The sequence below is a fragment of the Podarcis tiliguerta genome (genome assembly GCF_965153285.1).
Source record: "Podarcis tiliguerta genome assembly, chromosome: 7".
Taxonomy (NCBI): domain Eukaryota; kingdom Metazoa; phylum Chordata; class Lepidosauria; order Squamata; family Lacertidae; genus Podarcis; species Podarcis tiliguerta.
Window position 1 is genome coordinate 37,259,009 of NC_139540.1, and position 21,674 is coordinate 37,280,682.

A 21,674-nucleotide genomic window follows, 5' to 3' on the forward strand; every position below is an offset into this window, starting at 1 on the left:
ACCACCTGAATCCATTAAGTCTTGTTAGTTCAATTATTGGGCAATAAAGCTCCCGAGTTAATACCTAATCCGCTCTATCAGCACAGCATTGCCCAAGGATGACTTTGGAAAACACAACCACACGCAAAATATCTTCCCATATGGAGAACAGAACAGGACACAGGAAACCGATTATCCAGTCCTTCTGGCCACACTCACAAGTCTGGTTTGTGATTAAAATCTTATTTCCTTTGGCACCCAAGTTTTTGAAAGCGCCTATTTGATAGTACGAGGTTGCTATTTCTTTCTTTCTGTCTTGTTTAATCGGTTTTAATTTGTATACTTGGCAGTACATTTAGATCCACTGTGTATCAGAGAGAGCTTTTACTTCAGGGGCAAAAAGCACACACTATACATACACGTTCTTTGCAATTGTTAGAAGAAGTCTTCACTCTCTGAAGACAAGAGGGCATTTCAGATTATAAAGTAAGTGCTCCACACAGCAAGTGCAAAGTCTAGTGGCTAACGAAGTCCTGCAACTGCCATTTCTGCTGACTCATGGAAAAGTAACTCCTTTTCCACTTTCCTTAACACTTCAGCCGTGAAATGAAACCAGCTTGCTTTACAACAAAGAACATGATGATCGTACATTACTAATTTGTAGATCTCCACAATGAATGCTGGGGGGGGGGGGAATGACTGCTTGGCTAGTTACAGTGAGGAAAACTAGATTTCATGTAATCATGAATGCTCTGGGTTGACAGTTCAAACTGATGTACTGCATTTTCTGTTTTACAGGTAAACAGTGGGGGGAAACATACCATCACAACTGAGGCAAATTTCACTTGATATATTTATTTCATTGGCATACACTTCAGCTCTTCTCATCTCTTGGCATACACTTGCTTTAGATCAGGAAACAATGAGCTGGATTACTCAAATGCCAGAAAACTGGATTAGTGTTACTTATTTGGAAGAATACCTGAACTCTGTGGTTCACCCTCTGTGGTTATTTATGATTCCCATTTTGCTTTATTCTTTCTGGTTATTTTTATATATATTTTGCTGTGCTGTCTCATTTCTGTTATATATCTACAAGAAGATGAATAACCAGCAAGAAAATGATATTTATAGCAAATTTTGGGACAAGGCAAAGCACATTATGTATCGCTGTTTCGATATGTATGGAAAGATATGGCATGGTGAGTAAAGGTTTCTTTCATACCAATAATTCAGTCTTATCAGCTCCTATACATTCATAGGACTGAGCATCAGAATTTCAGACTTGAAACACTGGAACAATAGTTGCCACAGTGCATCAGGAGAGTAGCTCTGAACCCACCTCAGTGTCATAAGAGCTACAAGTTTTGGTTGGCTTTGTCAGGATCAAAACAAAGGCATGGATATTTATATATGTAATAAGCCATCCTAAGGAAAAACAAAATATTTTATGAGGTACGTATAAAATCAAGACGTATTACAGAAGAAAGGGTGAGTTGAGAAGAAAGGGTGAGTTGGTGGCTGCATAAACACCATACATTTTAATCATATTTAACCCCCCCCCCCCGAAACCTGGAGAATGTTGCTTACACTTCACTGAGCTACAATTAGCAAAGCCCTTTACAAATAGCTTCATGGATTGTCGCAAGAGAAATGTGTTGTGGGTACACAGCCAATGTGATTAATATAACATTGTATAGTGAGACCTTGAGCGTGCAATTTTCCTGAGCATGATAAACCACAAGGTAGCTCTGAAACATAAACTATGGTATTTGCCAGCACAGGTTGTGTTAATGGCTACTTTAGATAGACACTGCGGGAAACAGGACAGTGGGCTATAGAGGCCTTTGGCCTCATCAACAGGATTCTTCTTATATCCTCCCAGAAGACTGCTAAAAACCCTCCAAGTATTCCTGTTCTCCAGGGAGAGTCCCGGATTTACAGACGCCATCCTGGCAGGGTTTCTGATATGATCCTGGGATGCCCTGCTTTTCCTCAGGATGTTTCTATTTTCATCAGAGAAATGTCAGAGGATAGGGAGTTAGGCAGCCAAGTATACAAAAGTTTTTTAAGGTTTAATATTTTTATATATGTTGTAAGCCACCCAGAGTGGCTGAGGCAACCCAGTCTGATGGGTGGGGTATAAAGAATACAATTATTATTGTTATATTATTATTATTATTATTAATTGATGTGCTTATTTTCATTTGAGAAATGTTGGAGGGTATTTTGATGTTGCTTCAGGAGTTGAAGCATAAATCAGAAATACACTACTAAAACTAAGCCTGGGCCTAGCTCTTCCCCAAAGTAGCGCTCTGTACAGAAGGATAATACTGCCCTTCAAATAAATAAATAAAAGTCTCCAAAACATTTAGTTTGATATCATGTTAAACCATCTCAAAGGGTCAAACACACATAAGTAGATTAAAAATGCAAAATAACTCAAAGACTGGGCAAAAATGTTTCCATCTGCGTCCAAAAGGAAGCAAGGAATGAATATTCCAGGAAGTCCCCTCCTGCCCCCTTTAGTTCTGCGACCACCACAGAGAAAGTCCTGTTCCTCTTGGATGCTCTCCTGGTATCCAGAATGCTGGAATACACAGCAGAGCTTTGTACCTGATCTTAAATTTCATTTCCCCCCTTCCAAAACACACTGTTTTCTTCCAATAAAATATTGTGATATTTTATTTACCTTTCAACAACATAATATTTATTTGTTGCCATTTCTATTCTTTTCAGGTTATGAAGTTATTGGCTTGGAACATCTCCCTCAAGGACCAGGGATTGTTATTTTTCATCACTCAATTTCCCTTCTCGGCTATTCTTTCTTTGTGGGCAAAGCTTATAAAGAGAAAGGAAGACTGTGCCATACAGTAGTTCATCACTTCTTGTATAATATTCCAGGTAAATTATTTAAATTAAAATTGTGCTTTTTTGCTTAAAACATGTGCCAAATATGACATGAAACAATGCTATTAAATATAAAACAATGCTGTAGAATACAAAAACAGTGTATCTGACAAAAAACCACAGGTAAATAAAATAGCAGCAACAGGTGAAACAGTAAAATAGTGGATAGGTTCTTTCTCACCAAGTCCCTGCAAGTAAGACAGAATGTAGGATGAATAATTATTTCCAATTCATTTCTTTCTTTCTTAAATTTGTATACTGTCCTTCATTCAAAGATCCCAGGGTGTTTCCCAACACAAACTACACCTTAAGGAAGACTCAGGGCATAGTATTGAAATGAAAATGAAATGAAATATTGTGGACAAAAGGTTATATTTTTAAAAATATAGCAGCCTAAAGGATCTGTAAATTAAATTAAACTAGCCAAATCAATATACATAGTCAGGAGGAAACAGGTCACTCCACTTTTATGGTCATGTTTACAGACAACATTCCCTCAGAGTAAAGGACTGGAAGAAATATTTCCTCCTTGTTCCTAGAATCGTGGGCACATGACTTGACGAGCACAAACCAGTACGTTAGATATAGCACTTTGCTTAAAAGTGAATATAAAGTTTGAATGCATCAGATTGCCATCTTCCAATGTCCCAGATCTGGTGGGATGCCCATGAGAGCCGCAGCTGTGGCTGTACCTATGCAAAAGGAATGCAAACCAAACTGAACTGGATCACAAGCTATGGCTAATTGGCAGAGAACTGTCCAAACTTCAAATTGATCCTGGGAGAGGAAAAGGTGACCCACACACAGGCCGAGTGGCCAGATAGGCTGCAAGTACTGTCACAGGGCATAAGGGTACATCATGGCAACTCTTGTTCATGACCTTGGAGCCAAAGCCTTCTGGCCCATCTTGGACTGCCTTAGGAGAATGCGTATGAGCCCATCTGCGAACTGGACATTCTGGAACAACAAGGCCTGCCCTAGACATAGAAAATAACTCGTAGGCCCAAAGCCCCAAGAAAGGAAACCAATGAAAAAGCAGGAAACAGCAGTTCTTCCAAAGTGAAAGAACACAGGGACAGCAGCAACAATAGAGCATCTGGTATTATGGGGTTACATTTATCTGGTCTGTTCTGCTCTTGGTCCTAAAGTGGATGGGCCATAGAAGTGGTCCTGATGTCCCTGAACTCCTGGCTGCCTGGTACAGGGGGCCAGAGTGGAAGAAATGTCCAGTTGAGGTATCAATTGCCAAGGTTTGCTCAGCATCCTCATCAGGTTGTGCACAACACCCAGTGCCAGCTTGCGTGGCGATTCCCGCCCCCCACCAGTTGGAATAAAATAAAGACACAGGACACCAGAATTTAAGGTTAATGGGCAACAAATGGCCACAACTTTATTGGTTACAGGTAAGAGCCATTACCTGGTAAGAGCTTTAGCCATTGGACCTATCAGGCTATCCGGGATAAAACCGGAAGGGACTGAACACCAACAGGATGCACATCCCTAGGCACTCCCCGAGGGGTCACCGCTCGGCAACGCGCTTTAGGCCCTAGCCTCCATAGGTTTCGGACGAGGCAACGCCCCCCCCCCGGAATCCTTTAACGAACTACCCTTCATCATTTGGGGGAGGTGATGACGCTCCCCCCCCCAACTCATCAACATAATAATACCCCTACCAAGTACAATGCTTTGCATACAATTTGACCCTGGATATCACTCCCAAACCACTGCCATCCTCAGCATCATATTCAACTCGAGTTCGGTTCCAACAGCAACTCCTGATGCCAGAATTCGAAGAAAGTGGGACAAGGGGCATGTGACCTTGTTCTTTTTTCGTGATCTCTTGTAGGCATTTGATGCCATTGATTATGGCATTGTCCTGGACTGTCTCTAAGGAATGGGAATTGGGGGCACTGTATTACCGTGGTTCCAATCCTATCTTTAGGCCCAATTCCAGGGAGGAGCACTATGCTATCGGATGCTACAGGGAGTAGGCAATAGAAGTTTTGGGGAGAGGTACCATCAGTATGCTGATGACACTCAGCTCTCTTTCTCCATCACATCTGAATCAGGAGAGCCTGTGCATTCCGTGGGCCATTGCCTGGATGCAGTGGTGAAATGGATGCGGAAAAACAAGTTGAGCTTGGATCTTGCAATGTCCGACAAATTGGTCAGTTGCTTGTTCTGGATAGGTTTGCACTCCCCTTGAAGGAGTGGGTTTGCCGTTTGAGGAGCTTCTGGATCCAACTTTGTTCTGGAAGGCTTAGTTGAGGACCCTCTGTCTTTTCTAGGCCTAAGTACCATAATTTCAGGGTAATCAGGAGACGAAAAGACAGCTACAGGAAACAACAAGAAATTTACACTGATCAGTGCCCAGAGCTCCAGCAGTAGATCAGCTAGGTCATGGGCTGTTAGGGCAGACCCAGTCTGGTCCTGTTGGGCCCAAAAATCAGTCATTAATAAAGATGGATGTGTCTTACTGGGAAGAACAATGGAAAGTATGGGAAATTACATGAGAGTATATTCACTAGCAAGCTTCCTGTGAACAATTCACTGTATTCAAACACACTTCGTGGCAACTGGGATGGGGTAGGGGCTACAGCGAAGGAAAAGGTCAGAAGCACACATACATGCCCATGGCTTTCATAGCAACTCCAACCTATTAAGCAATGTGCAGTGATCCCAGGAATCATGGATCCCCCAAACACATGGTCAATCAAGCACTCTCACACACCGTTTTTATGCCGCCATGTGACACTGCAAGCAAACACTTGTGGCATCCTTGCTACACAGTGTTCATGGAACCTCCACTGCCAAACCCCCCACATCATCTTCGCCTGCATGCAAGCAGCAGCCACACTAGGAAACTATGACACCACACATAGGTCAATTTTAAAAATAAAGCAAAAGAAGTGAGGTGAGAGCCCAAACAGGCCCAGTAGCACAGAGAGTTATGTTGGGGGGCATTCCACTGGGTAAATTAATGGAGCATCTAACCCCCTGTCTGGGTGAAAAGATGGGCTTCTGCTGGTGGAGGCAGGTTTCCACCAGCCTGGGTTCCTCCCTGTTCTCTCTCTCTCTCTCTCTCTCTCTCTCTCCCTCTCTGTCTATGTGTGAATGCCCACTGTATCCAAATCCCAAGCAGCAAATAGGGATTGAAGATTGTCCGGCAAGGCACTATGGGGTGTATCAGGCACCCCCAAACTCGGCCCTCCAGCTGTTTTGGGACTACAACGCCCATCATCCCTGACCACTGGGAGTTGTAGTCCCAAAACCGCTGGAGGGCCGAGTTTGGTGATGCCTGGGCTGTATTTTTATCATGATGCAAACTTGAATATCAATCTATTGTACTAGAGACTTGACTTGAGGAACACTTCTCCAAAAGGTGGTCACCTCAGCACTCAGCCTCACTCTATGAGCCAGAACATGTGAGAAAAAGGGGAACTAGCATAAAGTCCCCCTTCCATGAAATCCTAGTTGATCAGTAATCTTTGGAATGAAGACACTTGTATAGTATTCACACTATTTCCTTAATGAGAACTATATAAAATGCATTTTTCTATTTGGGGCTTTCTTTTAGGGATAAAGATCCTTTGTGATGTGCTCTTATTGAGAGATTTCAAGAAAGCTGAATGTTTGGAAATTCTGAAGAAAGGCCATTTACTGGGCATTGCACCTGGTGGAACTAGAGAAGCAAATTTTAGTACTGACTACGGCTTAATATGGGGTAACCACACAGGTTTCGCTCGGCTAGCTTTGGAGGCAAAAGTGGTGAGTGATCTTTGGGCAATTTGCATTGTCCTCACAGTTATCCTGTATATGACATACTGTGTTGACATCCTTGATCTAGCATCCTCCATAGCTGAGGATGGCAAATATTGTGGAAAGCCATTGATATCTGGAAAATGATATCTGGAAAGCCATTGATTCCCCACCCCTGCTTTTTAAAAAAGCTACTGAAATCAATAACGTTTAATAAGAAAAACAACTTTTTTCTTCTTACTCTCTTCAATTCCTCAAAATCTGGGGGACAGCTTGTGAATTTTCTTCATCTGAGATATTTGAATAGATCTGTCAGGAATTCTGAAGCCAATCACGTCTGGCTTGTCATTAATGCCAGGTGTGAATCATTCCTTCTAGTCTTTAACAAAAATTAAGGTGGAATGGTTGGGGTGAAGTAATTAACTAGTTCTCACCTTTCTGTTATTGTTTTTTTCCTATTTTATTCTTTTAGCCCATCATCCCTATATTTGCACAAAATGATTCTGAAGCATTCAGGACCTTTGGAAAGATAAGTGAGTTAAATTTATTATGTTCCTTGGTTGATCAAGATATCTAATTTCAGGCAAAATACATTTTAATAATATACAATGGTGTTTTTTTAAAAAAATGAATATCTATTTCCTACTTACTCTCAAAATGCCAACTAATTTCAAATTTGATATGGGGTCGCATTCTTTCGGAATATTTTTATAGAAATTCCCCCTCCAAAAAAAAACCAAAAAAAAAAACAACCACATTTATAAATACATAGTTAACAAATAAATGAAAAATAAAAAAATTCCTTCCAGTAGCACCTTAGAGACCACCTAAGTTAATTATTGGTATGAGCTTTCGTGTGCATGCACACTTCTTCAGACAGCTGTTTCGACTACAGCAGATCAACACGGCTACCTACCTGTAACTATAGTTAACAAATAAATACTTTAATAACCTGTCTGGAAAAAAAAAGAAAAAAGAAAAGGGAAAAAGGAGAAAGCATACATATCAACGTACATAGAATAGAAAAGGATATATAAAAAAAGGAAAAATAAACGAACAAAAATTAAGCAAGTTTAACTCTGTCGAAATAATAAATTAGACTGCCTTAAGACCTCTTTCCTAAAAAAATTCTATTTGATGTGATTCAACCCTATAATAGTATTTCTTATATATAGTGATCTTCAGTATGGGTTGAATCTCTTTACTTATTTGTAACTGATGTTGGCTTCCTTCTGCCTCATTATGATTTCAATTCGAATTAGCTTACTTCCCCCCTTGTATTTAATATTTTATCCTCATCTTGGTATGAGGAAACAGTATGTCACTATTGGCGGAGTTATTCAAGACACAACCAAGTCTCAGTAGTATAACCTTGTTTCATTAAATAATTGTTGAAACATTCCCATTCTTTTTTGACTTTGTCTGCTGATTTGTTTCTTATTGATTCTGTAATTTTTGTGAGTTCCAAGTACTCGCAGAGTTTTAACTGCCATTCCTCTCTCAATGGGATAAATTCACTCTTCCAATACTTAGCTACTAGCAGTCTAGATGCAGTCACTGTGTAGAGGAATTTTCTCTTGCTTTCTTTTGGAATGTTATTTGTTAAGATCCCTGGTAAGATTGCTTCCGGGGGTTTTTGTAATATAAATTTTAATATTCTTGTTAATTCCTCGTAGGTCGTGTCCCAGATTTTTTGATTCCTGGACACATATGGAAAAAGGTTCCCTCATATAATTTGCATCTTCAACATTTATTATCATAATTTTTAGTCATATTGGCTAATTTTGAAGGGGTTAAATACCATCTAAATTGCATTTTCATAAACTTTTCTTTAATTAAGTAACACACTGTGAATCTTAGATTCTTTCCCCACAGCTCTTCCCATTTTTGTAATTCTATAGGATAACCCAGATCTTGCACCCACTTTAGTATCACTTCTTTTACTTCTGGAACTGCAAATCCACCTCTGTCTCTAATCTCTGTTAGTAATTTTATTCCAGGTTTTTTACCCTGCCAAATGAATTTTGCCAGATCTTTTTACCAATCTTTAAAACATTTAACCCCACTGATTATTGGTAATGTTTGGAATAGGAATAACATCTTTGGTAGCACTGTCATTTTAATTATTGACATCCGGCCCCACAGTGACAGATTTAACCTCCCCCAAATCTCCAAATCTTTTTTTATTTCTTTCCATTTTTTTACAAAATTGTAATTGAAAAGGTTTATATTTTTTGTTGTGATCCAGATGCCTAGGTATTTCACCTTATTTGTTATTTTTAATCCTGTTTTAGTTTGCAATCCTCTTTTCACGAATAATTTTGTTTTGTCTTTGTTTAGTTTAAAGCTGAGACTTTCCTGAATTCATCCATTTTTGTCAGTGTTTCTAATATGCTCTCTATTGGGTTCTTGGTGGTTATGATGATGTAATCTGCAAAGTCTTTGAGTTTATAATATCTGTTGCCCAAATAAATACCTTTTATTTTTGGTTCTTTCCTTATAGCTGTTACTAATGTTTCTAATATGGTGATAAATAAAAGTGGCGAGAATGGACAGCCTTGTCTTTTTTTTTTTTATAAAAAAAATATTTATTAAAAGTTTAAAGATTACAAAAAGAAGTGAGAAAAAGAAAAAAGGATAAAGAATATAAATCAATGCATTACAATACATAGAAAAAAAGAAAAACAAAAGGCACAATACATCAAAACAAAAGCAAAAACAATTAAAAACACGTCCAATATTTATCATTATCTTTCATTAACTTATTTCCTCGACCTCCTCACACCTCTCTTTTTTGTATTCTAGTTATTAATTATTTCAGCAAATCCTTTCCACCTTTCACTGTTTTCTTTCATTTAATTATCTTAATTTATTTTAACCTTATCTTACCATTAAAACCCTAAAACTTATTTGTACTTAACTCCTTATAATGTTTCTACTAAAGCCATGTAATTTCATTCCAACATTTTCCTAACATTCATTAATTTTACAATAGTTCTCTAAATAAATTTTTAAAACTTTTTTGCAATCTTCTTCCACTGTCTCTTCTCCCTGGTCCCGGATTCTGTCAGTCCTTTCTATCAGTTCCATATAGTCCATCAACCTGGTGATCTTCTGTCCGAGGCTGTTAACTCTTTTCCATGTCCCTTCTGCAGATCTTCTTCAAATTTATGCATACACTTTACTTTATCTTCTGCTGAACTTGTTCTTAATTTCCTTCCTTTAACGCTGAGGAGTAGATCTCGGGGAAATTCCAACTTAACAATGCCTTTGTTCCTTCTCGACAGGTCAGCCCATTCTCCATAGTCAAAACTAAAGTCCAAAAGATATTTCAGAGCATGTTTCAAAGTCCCTTGGAGGCTAAAGGCCTCCACAACTGCAATCTCCCCCTGGCCCAAATCCAAATCCCACAGGCCAGAACATCCCTGCATAAGGGGATATGTCCAACTTTCCTTCTCCAATCCAAGCGGGACTCCATTCCTCCAAATCTGACTTTCACTAAATTCATTCATAAAAGGCACCGACTTATATTCATCAAATTGCCTCTGTGACGAGGCTCTCTCCACTTCTATTACTTGAGGTTCAACAACAGCTTTTGCCTCGTCTTCTCTGCAGCTTGCCATGTCAAAGTAGATTCCTGAATCAAATCCTGAATAGTTTCTGTATAAATATTCACTTTTTGTCCAAAATCAGTCGTTTTTTGTCCCAAATTATCAATTTTAATAATCATCACATCCGTCTTCTCATGAAGCTGTTCCAATAAAGCACTTATCTTGCAAAATGCATTCACTAAGGCTTCTTCTGTTGACATTCTTGTCCAAGGTCAATCTCAAATTCTCACGGTCTTTAATCTCTGCAGCTGGAAAAATCCCCAGCTCCACTCCTGCAACAGTTTCAAAAGCTCCCTCTAGAGGAAACAATTTCTATTTGTATCCGTCCTTTTAAACGCAGATCCAGCAACAAAGTTAATTTTCAATTTTCAGCTACTTTTCCTTTTAAGTGCAGAGGAAAACAATGGAAACAATATATTTCTCTTATTTAACTATCTGTCAACATACGTTTTATTCACAGTCAATGAACTTTCCCAAAACGTCAATCTTACTGGCAGCCCGTTCCCAGGTTCAAAACGGTGGTAATTTATTTCTCTTCACTCTCCCTCCTGCAGGCTTAAACGATCCAAAATTTCCCCCCTCTTCTCCTGATTCCAAGGGGGGTTTAGTAATTTTAACTGATGAAGATTTAATCCTTTACAAAAGGCTTTTCCAAGACTTTAGCTTGCAGCGTCTTTGCTTTAATATATTTACAAAAGAGGAAGGCGGACTTCCTGTTTGAACCTTCCCGTTTTGGTTCCAAATTAAGATATTTAAAGATCCAATTTTCCGTTCTACTCATGAGTAGTTGTTTAAAGTCCAATTGTCCACAGGAAAAAGTCAGCGCTCTCCGGCAACAGGAATGCGGCTTCACTCCGTGAAATAAGCAGTCAATTCTAAGCACCGCGCCGCTCACCCCACTTCGCTCCGGATCCCAAAACCGGTTTTCTCCACCAGTAGGGGAGGCACAAAAGGTGCCAGCCGAATCCCACGTCCACAGGCTTCTCCCGCCTGTGGTTTTTAATGGGTCTTCGCCGTGGCGACCAGACCCTGATTTCCACGGAGCGGATTCCTCCCGATCAGAGGAAATCCGCCATTGCCGGAGGCGCTAACCCGGAAGTGAGAATGGACAGCCTTGTCTAGTCCCTTATTCAATGTTAAATGTTTTCGTTAGTTCATTATTTATGATTAATTTTGCTTTCTGGTTATTATATATTGCCTTGATTCTGCGATATATTTTATTTCCTAATTTCATTGCATCAATGGTGTTCAACAAGAAATCCAATGATACATGATCAAATGCATTTTCAGTGTCCACTAACATCATTGCTGATCTTTTATTCCCACCTACCCCCAAATATTCTAATAAATTGATAATTGTTCTTGTATTGTTATATATTTGTCTTACCAGGAGGAAGCCAGCCCGGTCTTCATTAATTATTTTATTTAATATATTTTTTAATCTGTTTGCAAGTATTCCTGTAAAAATTTTGTAATCCAAATTTAGTAATGAAATTGGTCTATAGTTTTTGGTATTCATCAGATCTGCTCCTTGTTTTGGGATCAAAGTTATTAAGGCTTCTTTCCATGACTCCGGTGTCTTCCCATTCTCTAATATAGTGCTCATAATCTTTTTCAGGGTTGGAAGTATGGCCTCTTCAAGTTTTTTTTATAGTAACCAATTGAAATTCCATCTGGGCCCGGAGATTCCCCAACTTTTGTTTGTTTTTCATTACTTGTAGTATTTCTTCTATTTTGATAGTTGAATTTAAATATCTATGTTCCTCTTCTAATATTACCAGTAATTTGTTTCGTTGTAGATAATCATTTATTTTATTCTCATTTTTATCTTCTGATTTGTACAGTTTTTTATAATAATTTACAAAGCACTGTTTTGTTTTTTCTGGGTCTACTATCTCTTCCCTTTGAGCTATTATTTTACCTATAATTTTATCTTTTTGCCTTTTCTTTATTAACCAGGTTAACAGCCTGCCAAGTTTGTTGGCCAATTCAAAGCTTCTTTGTCTCATCCATTTGATATGGGGTCGCATTCTTTCAGAATCTTTTCCCTTTCATACACAGGGTTGGCAAGATGGGTATATGAGAAAACTCGATGTTTAGTCCTTCCTGTATATGGAGGGTTTCCAGTGAAATTGAGGACATATATTGGAGAACCCATCCCATATGATCCAATTATAACTGCCACAGAGCTGGCTGAAAAAGTAAGTACCAGGAAATATAAAACAGAATAATCTTTCCTATTGTTTTTTCACTTTCTCAATTCTAAATTGTATTCTGCATACTGGCTTCTCATTCTGTATGACCCAGAGCTAGGCTTTATTATATATATTTTTGTGCATTATATTGATCACTCAGCTTTTCCTCTGCTTAACTTGCTGAGACTAATTAAATGCCCTCTGAGCTATCAACTTTGAACTTTGAACCCCCAACACATTTTTAGATATAGAATCATAGAATCTTAGAGTTGAAAGGGACCCAAGGGTCATCTAGTCTACTCCTCTGCAATGAAGGAATATCAGCTAAAGCATCCATGACAGATGGCCATCCAGCCTCTGCTTAACCTCGTACAGACGGGACCGCCTCTCTTGAGAGAGCCAGTGTGGTGTAGTGGTTAAGAGCGGTAGTCTCGTAATCTGGGGAACCGGGTTTGCGTCTCTGCTCCTCCATATGCAGCTGCTGGGTGACCTTGGGCTAGTCACACTTCTTTGAAGTCTCTCAGCCCCACTCACCTCACAGAGTGTTTGTTTTTGGGGAGGAAGGGAAAGGAGAATGTTAGCCGCTTTGAGACTCCTTAAAGGGAGTGAAAGGCGGGATATCAAATCCAAACTCTTCTTCTTCTTCTTGGTATGCCCCACGGAGGACCTTGCGGTCTGCAAATAACAACATCCTAAAGATCCTGGGCGCCAGGGAGATCAGACTGGCCTCGACCAGAGCCAGGGCGTTTTTGGCTGTGGCTCCAGCCTGGTGGAAAGCTCTCTCACAAGTGAGTAGGGCCCTGCGGGATTTGACATCTTTCCGCAGGGACTGCAAGACAGAGCTGTTCTGCCAGGCCTTTGGTCAGGGTTCCGTCTGACTCATTTTCTCCTTGTATAAGAACAAGCATGAAAAATAAAGAAAAAGAGATAAAGGGAATTACATTAGGCAAGGATATTTTCAAAATTAGAGCTTTTGCGGATGATATTATATTAACAACTGAGGAGTCAGAAAGCATTTTAATGAAAGCATTGAGGATAATGAATGAGTTCGGGGAAGTAGCAGGCTTCAAAATAAATATGTCAAAAACAAAACTTACGGAAAAACATACAGGAATTAGAAAAGAACAAATTACAGAAGAAATTAGGTTTGGAAATTGTTACAAAGCAAAAGCAAAACATTTAGGTATAGAATTGACGATGAAAAATATTAATCTATTTGGAAACAATTATGAAAAAGCCTGGAAGGAAATTAGAAGAGATCTAGAAACCTGGAGTAGATTAAAGCTGACATTAATGGGGAGTATATCTATAATTAAGATGAATGATTTACCCAAAATGATATATATGTTCCAAACAATACCAATAATAATTAAAGAAAATTGTTTTGATGAATGGAGAAAATATCTAACAAAATTCATATGGCAAACCGAAATACCACGCATAAAGTATAAACTATTAACAGATAAAAGGGAGAGAGGAGGACTGGCATTACCGAATTTAAAATTATACTATGAAGCAGAATGTCTGGCATGGCTAAAAGAATGGATTATATTGGAAAACACTAGTATTTTAAATCTAGAAGGTTTTGACAATAGGTATGGATGGCACGCCTACCTAGCGTACAAGAAGGTTAAGGTACATAATGGCTTCAAAAATCATATACTCAGAAATTTATTGTTGAAAGTTTGGAATAAATATAATCAGCTATTAGAGCCACACGTCCCTTTATGGATCTCTCCATTAGAAGCCCATGCAGTTAAAAAACTCAATATGAATCCGAACTGGGCAACATATAGGCAAATACTGGAAGAAGACCAAGGAAAGTTAAAATTAAAAACATATGAAGAATTAAAACAATATGGGATGGATAATTGGCAATACAGTGGTGCCTCGCAAGACAAAATTAATTCGTTCCGTGAGTCTCTTCGTCTAGCGTTTTTTTCGTCTTGCGAAGCAACCCTATTAGCGGCTTAGCGGATTAGTGCTATTAGCGGTTTAGCGGCTATTAGCGGCTATTAAAGGCTTAAGGGGTTAGCGGATTAGCTGCTAAAAGGCTATTAGCGGTTTAGCGGCTTAGAAAAAGGGGTTGGGGAGCGGAAAAAAAAATCTCAAGACTCGCAAGACATTTTCGTCTTGTGAAGCAAGCCCATAGGGAAATTCGTCCTGTGAAGCGCATTGCAAAATGGAAAACCCTTTCGTCTAGCGGGTTTTCCGTCTTGCGAGGCATTCGTCTTGCGGGGCACTACTGTATATACAATTAAAAAGTGTGTTTAAGGCAGATCAAAGAAAAGGTTTCGCCAAAGAACAATAAATTGCTATTTAGCACCATTATATTACAAAACAATAGGAAATTATTATTGAAAATTTACACTCTATTATTGGACTATGATTTGATGGATGAAGAGGTAAAAGAAACAATGGCCAAATGGGCAAAAGATATCGGCCACACTATATATTTAGAACAATGGGAGAAACTCTGGTGCGAGAATATCCGCTTTACCACCTGCTATACGATAAAGGAAAATTTTGTTTAAATGTTTTACAGGTGGTATTTAATTTATAATTAAAATCCAACCTTTGTTGGAAATGTAACAAAGAACCTGGAACGATAATTCATATGTGGTGAGGTTGCAAGAAAATAAAGAAGTTTTGGGGAATAATACATGAGGAACTTTAGAAAATGCTTAAAAAACCCTTGATAAAAAAATCCTGAAGCTTATCTGTTAGGGTTGGTGGGCAAAGACATACCACATATGAAAAAATAAAAAATTCTATGCAGCAACAGCTGCCAGGCTAGTGATTGCCACTAAAAGGAAATCTCAGGACACACCAACAAAGGAAGAGTGCATTTATAAATTAAGTGAGTATATGGAATTGGCAAAATTAACTTCAATTATAAGATATCATTCAAATCAAAAGTTAAGAATGGAGTGGAAGTATTTTGAAGATTATATGTCAAAATATTGTTCTAAAAATGACATGCTAATAGGCTTAGAATAAAAAATGTAAGCAATAACAAAACCAATAAAGAAAGAAGGAAAAATCAGAATTTAACAAAAATAATTTATTATACAATGCAAGGGGGAAGAAGGTAGAAACAAATATAAAGAAGTGGAATTGCTGTGGAGGGAAGTAGAGGGTGGGTGGTGGGTTTTTATAATTAATTGTATAATTATGCAGCTGTTGTAATTTAGATATTATATTTTATGTGAGGGAATCATTGGGAATTTTGGTTATTATGTGTATATGTTAAGTTTCAATAAAGATCTTTGGGGGAAAAAGCATGAAGGAGGTTCCCAGCCCACTCAAAGGTGCTTATAATATCACTGGAAGCAGTTGGTAACCGCTTTCAAGATTTCCACTTGTCCAGTTTTAATTTAAATTTGTTTGAATTAAATGTGGGATGTATCTTAATTTATTGATCGCTTGGTTTTATGCATATTGTTTTATATGATGTGAGCTGCTCTGAGCCCAGCTTTGGCCAGGGATGGCAGGATACAAATAAATTATTATTATTATTATTATTATTATTATTATTATTATTATTATTAAACAGCTTCACAACCTCTCAGGGGAGACTGTTGAACTGTCAAAACAGCTCTCACTGTCAGAAAGCTCTTCCTGATGTTGAGTAGGAATTTCCTTACTTGCAACTTGAAGAGTGGCTATGGAAACCCTGTCAGATTGGTGGAGTATAAATATAAAAAATGATGATGATAATGATGATTATAAGGCATTCGTTTGCGTCCTACCCTGCAGAGCAGGAAAAAATAAGCTTACTCCATCTTCCATGTGACAACCCTTAAGATATTTGAAATGGCTGTCATAACTCTTCTCAGTCCCTTCTTTTTCAGGCTGAAAATACCCAGCTTCTTTCACTGTGGCTCATAAGGTTTCCTTTCCAGACCCTTAATATTCTTGGTTGCTCTCGTCTCCCCCAAGAACTTTCTGCTTTCATTCTTGCTTCACTCTCTCCCTCCCCACATTTAGTTCCGGCTTTTGGTTGCTTGTTTGAAGGGGCGGAGAAGTAATTTATTTTTGCAGGTGTGTGTGGGGGGGGGGGGGGGGTTGATTCCTTGGTTGTCCTGTGGTTCCTTCCTTTTATTTTACATTGTTGGGATGCAGTCATTGTCAATTGACAGTGGTGTGGTTTGTTTGCTCCTACCGCGTTAAATCTGTACAGATGAGAAAGTTGTGGAGAGAAAGATTAGCTTTACTGAGGCATTATTGTGTTAAGGGTGCCCTTTAGGGACCTGCCAAGGCAGTATGCCTAGTAGGACTTGCATAGTTCCTCTTAGGCCTGGTACATGCATTTTGGCTGAACACTGCAGAGCGGGGTCTGGGTGAGCATTCTGGGTTCCTGCTCAAGGTTCAATTTGCAAGGAGACAGTAATTTTCTCCCTATCCTTTGCTGGGGAGCCAGTTGCATATGCCTTCGGATCTGGAGAGGTGGTTTCCTACTACAATTAGCTAAAAATCCTTATCTGCCTTTACTTCTGATCCCAGAAAGAAATTCCATATTGTGCTTCTTTAGCTGGAAAAAGTGGGATTTTTTAAATGCTACTTCCTTTGTTTTTGTTTTTCCAACAGACCAAGACTGCACTTGAAAATCTTCGGGATAGACACCAAAAAATGCCAGGAAATATATTAAGAGCTCTTTCAGAACGATTTGATAAGGGTGACAAAGCTAACTAGTCCATATAAAACAAACCATAGTTCTGTAATTGGAAAATTTAATAATTATGTAATTAAAACCAAATAAACAGACAGAGAATTGTACTGGATTGTATATGACTTATTTGGAAAGATTGCTAGCTCAGTAGCTCAGCACCTCCTGTCTATGCAGAAGTTTTCGAAGAGGTGCAAGTCCTTTCTTGCCCTATCCTGCAAGACTCCCAGAATGCCCCTTTTTGAGGACTTACACTGCTAGAGTCAGAATCAAAGTGTGTAATGGGAGGGTGGGTGTTTAACTGAAACATGAAATAATGTTACACTTGAAAGAGTAATCCCTATAAATCAGCTGCATTAAAACAGCTGACAATTCTTTTATATTTGGAAAAGGCATTTTCTGCTAGTTATCCATTTTTATTTCCAAAAAGGACTTTTTGCCAGGTTGCTAATTCCATGAGTGAGTGAATTCAGCAATGGAGTCTGGATTCCAACCATCCCCCAAGTTTCCCCATGGCCATATACTCTCAATTTTATACTGTTTTCTCCTTCAGTTTTTTTACTAGAGAGAGAGAGAACAAACTGACACCCGCCCCCCCCCCCCCACTAGGGCAAGATTAGAAACCCAGATATAAAAACTCAGAGCTAAATGGGACCTTAAACATGTGGTTGTGTTAACAGAAAAATCCAAGGGCTCCCTTGGACAAAAACAAAGACACCAACCAGGATAACTTGGAGCAAAACAGCAGCCTGTAGGCTTGGCTTTTATTGAACTGTTGCAACAGGGTGCTCCCCTCACTTGCAGGAGAGAGGAAGGACCCAGAAAAATGGTGTGCAAGGTCTTATAAAGACTTTTGAAATTGCCACCCTGTAGATCAAGACCACCCCCAGAAATATCATACATACATCACAGAAAGGAGGGGTTGAGGGAGGGGTTGTGGTGGTAACCTGAGTGTCCTGTCACCTGGCTGGTTCCCCCTTTCCCCCTCCCCATGAGTACTTTCCAGGTGACAGAGGGGAGTTTGCAGTTTCCTGCCCCCAGAGGGAAGAGCTGATTATTGTCCTTTGTTCCAGTCTGTGCTGAATCCACTCCCATATGCAAGTTCTTTGTGATCTTGATGGTCTTCTGTCTAGGACCACCAGGGTTGGCATAGCAACTGGGCAGGGCTCCTGTGTATGTGCTGGTATGCTCAAGGGATTATGGTGGCCTGTATCAAACCTTCCCCATTTTGTAGTCCTTCCTTCATGGAGTAAAATAAAAGTGGAACAGTGCAAATCCGATGTATGGTTGCTTTTCTATGAATTTATAACAGAAGCATAGCGTATGTAGTGTGTGAGTGTGTGTGTGTGTGTGGAGTTTGTACAAACTGAATGATTGAGGGGGGGGGAGGGTGTTCCTGCAACAGTTGCCACTACACTATGTCTCTTAGTTTTTCTGGGACATCTTCAAGTCACACAAGGGTGCCATGGCCTTACACATTCACAGTGCTGACTTCTGCTATTTACTCACATGTAGGCCTAGGCAATGTACCAATACATCGCCCGGGTCCGGTATGAGGGGCAGACTAGCGGTATATTGCTGGTGAAACCGCCACATTCTGAGTCCCTCTGCTACCAGCGCCAAGGGAGAAACAAGCTGCAGCCGGGTGCTGGAGGCAGAGGGACTCAGAAGGATGAGTGAAACCTCATTGTCTGCTCTCATACTGGCCAAGGGAGAAACAAGCTGCATAGGTGAAACAGTTGCTCCTTCCTCTGCCTCTTTAAACTGCTTGGCTGAGACTGTTGCCCTCACCTCACCCAAGCAGTTTTACACAGCCCCCAACCCACCACTGATTGCAGGAGCTGAGCCAGCAGAGGGGTGGGGGCTCCATTAAGGTGCTCCCCCTTCCCAGCTGAGATTGTGTCAAAGTGGGTTTATCACCAAACCTCGATGTTCAAAACCCAACACCACCCAGCCCTACTCAGGAGCAAGTCCTCCTGTGCAAAAGGAAGCTTACTCCCAGGTAAATGTGTAGGAGGTTTAAAAGCCTCATTTTTTCTTGAGGGCACAGAAATTAATAGCTTGGTTTGTATCTCACATTAAACCATAAAAACAAATTATAGGGCAATAGCATGCAGCAGGTATTGAAAGTCCAATTTGTCATGTTATCTGAACCTGGGCTAGCGGTTTCTTTCATGCCAATAGTTTGGCATGAATGTTTATGCACATTGGGCCAATGTAAGTCACTTAGGCTTGCTTTGGGCAAGATAAAGCAACTAACAAATCTAACAAACAAACAAACAAACAAACAAATGTAAATAAACGCTAATAAATAAATAAATAAATGGTACTTACTAAGGGAGAGATTTGGATCACAAATGAACCCGCCCTGCCCGTTCTTGGGGCTGGAGTATCTGCTGGAGGGGGCATTTCCTAGTTGCAGATATCCACCTTATGTTCCTTCAAGATCCTCAGAGTATTAGCACCATTATACAGATGGTTGACAAGGCCAGGAGTGTCCTATCTTGACCGCTTGGTTACATTCATGCCAATGAGGCCAGCAGCACCCAAGCAGCAAAGAGCTTACTTTTCTATGGGTGGGCCAAGTGCCTCTGGTTCCTCAGCACCACCCAGCAGAAGTCCCCCCAATGGGGTATTCCGGGGCAGGCCTGAAGTGGAGGCTCTTCACAATAGGAAAAGCACTGCTATGGAGGAGTAGCACTGGTGTTAAAAGGAGCTTCATAGTCTTTCGGATGAGTCTGCGGTCACAGGTAAGGCTGCCTCAAGCTGTTTGCACCTACATACTTAAGCATACATTAGAACATTTAAGCATACTTAAGAACATTAGAACATTAAGAACATTAGAACTTTTACAAAATTTTTTTTTTTTATATAATATTTTATTTTCCACATTCAATAAACAAAAAAAAGAACAAATCGACAAACACATCAAAAGGAAAAAAGCAAAAGAAAAACAATACATACATTATACAAAAACATGAAGAAAAATGAAAACGGTAAGAATAAAAGAGTTAAAAACAAATATTGTATCATTATATTCTTCAGCATTAACTTAGGTCTGCGACTTCCCCATGCCTTCCCACTCTGTATTCTAGGTCTTATATTCTGGTAGTAAACTCTTTCCCTCTGGCGTATCTTTGGTTCAGATTAATATTATTGTCTTATTTATCCTTACATTTCCCTATGTCTTATTAAATATACTTTCTTTAACATTGTCATTTTTATAATAACATTCTTTTACATTCAATCTGATAACCTCAAACGTTCGTAATTTTATAATGCTTCTGTAAATAGTCTTTAAATTTCCTCCAGTCTTCCTTCACCATCTCTTCTCCCTGGTCTCTGATTCTGCCGGTCATTTCTGCAAGTTCCATATAGTCGATGAGCTTCATTTGCCATTCTTCCAGCGTGGGTAGATCTTGCGTCTTCCAATATTGCGCGATGAGTATTCTTGCTGCTGTTGTAGCGTACATAAAAAAAGTTCTATCCTTCACTTGAACCTGTTGGTTTACCATACCCAGGAGAAAGGCTTCTGGGGTCTTTCTAAATGTGTATTTAAATATTTTTTTCAATTCATTATAAATCATTTCCCAGAAAACCTTAATCCTTGGGCACGTCCACCAAAGGTGAAAAAAGGTACCTTCTGCTTCTTTACATTTCCAGCATTTGTTATCAGGCATATGATACATTTTTGCAAGCTTGACTGGTGTCATGTACCACCTATATATCATTTTCATTATGTTCTCTCTTAAGGCATTACATGCCGTAAACTTTATTCCAGTGGTCCACAACCTTTCCCAGTCAGCAAACATTATGTTATGGCCAACGTCTTGAGCCCATTTAATCATAGCCGATTTCACTTCCTCATCCTGTGTGTTCCATTTCAGCAGCAAATTATACATTCTAGACAATATTTTTGTTTTAGGTTCTAATAGTTCTGTTTCCAATTTTGATTTTTCCACCTGGAAGCCAATTTTTCTGTCCATTTTAAATACCTCCATTATTTGATAATAATGAAGCCAATCTCGGACTTTACTTTTTAGTTTATCAAAACTCTGCAGTTTCAGTTTGTCACCATCCTGTTCTAAAATCTCCCAATACTTCGGCCAATTTGCCTCCATATTGAGTCTCTTTACTGCCTTAGCTTCCATTGAAGACAACCACCTTGGAGTTTTGTTTTCCAAAAGATCTTTATATCTAATCCAGACATTGAACAGTGCTTTTCTGACAATGTGAATTTTGAACATTCTATGCACTTTAACTTTGTCATACCATAGATATGCATGCCAGCCAAATGCATTATTGAACCCTTCTAAATCCAATATATCTGTGTTTTCAAGAAGTAGCCATTCCTTCAACCAGCAGAAAGCTGCTGCTTCATAATAGAGTTTTAAGTCTGGCAGGGCAAAGCCCCCTCTTTCTTTAACGTCTGTTAATATTTTAAATTTTATCCTTGGCTTTTTGCCCTGCCAGACAAATTTAGATAGATCTTTTTGCCACTTCTTGAAACAGTCAGTTTTATCAATAATCTGCAGTGTCTGAAACAAAAAC

At 39.2% G+C, this 21,674-nt stretch overlaps 1 protein-coding gene and 1 long non-coding RNA gene across 3 annotated transcripts in view; one reads left to right on the forward strand and one right to left on the reverse strand.

Annotated features, from left to right (window-relative positions):
* The window catches only part of LOC310682544, a 51,011-nt gene that overhangs the window by 21,332 nt on the left and 8,005 nt on the right, over positions 1-21,674 (reverse strand). The gene's annotated exons all lie outside the window — the stretch shown is intronic.
* Positions 778-17,233, forward strand: LOC310682442 (DGAT1/2-independent enzyme synthesizing storage lipids-like). Of its 2 annotated transcripts, XM_083451330.1 has the most exons (6): positions 778-1,181; positions 2,719-2,883; positions 6,467-6,657; positions 7,121-7,181; positions 12,321-12,460; positions 17,045-17,233. In XM_083451330.1, the coding sequence occupies exons 1-6, from the start codon at positions 902-904 to the stop codon at positions 17,147-17,149; spliced, it is 942 nt and encodes a 313-aa protein (XP_083307456.1). In that variant the 5' UTR covers positions 778-901; the 3' UTR covers positions 17,150-17,233. The 2 variants fall into 2 exon arrangements, with proteins under 2 accessions (XP_083307456.1, XP_083307457.1); XM_083451331.1 differs by lacking the exon at positions 2,719-2,883.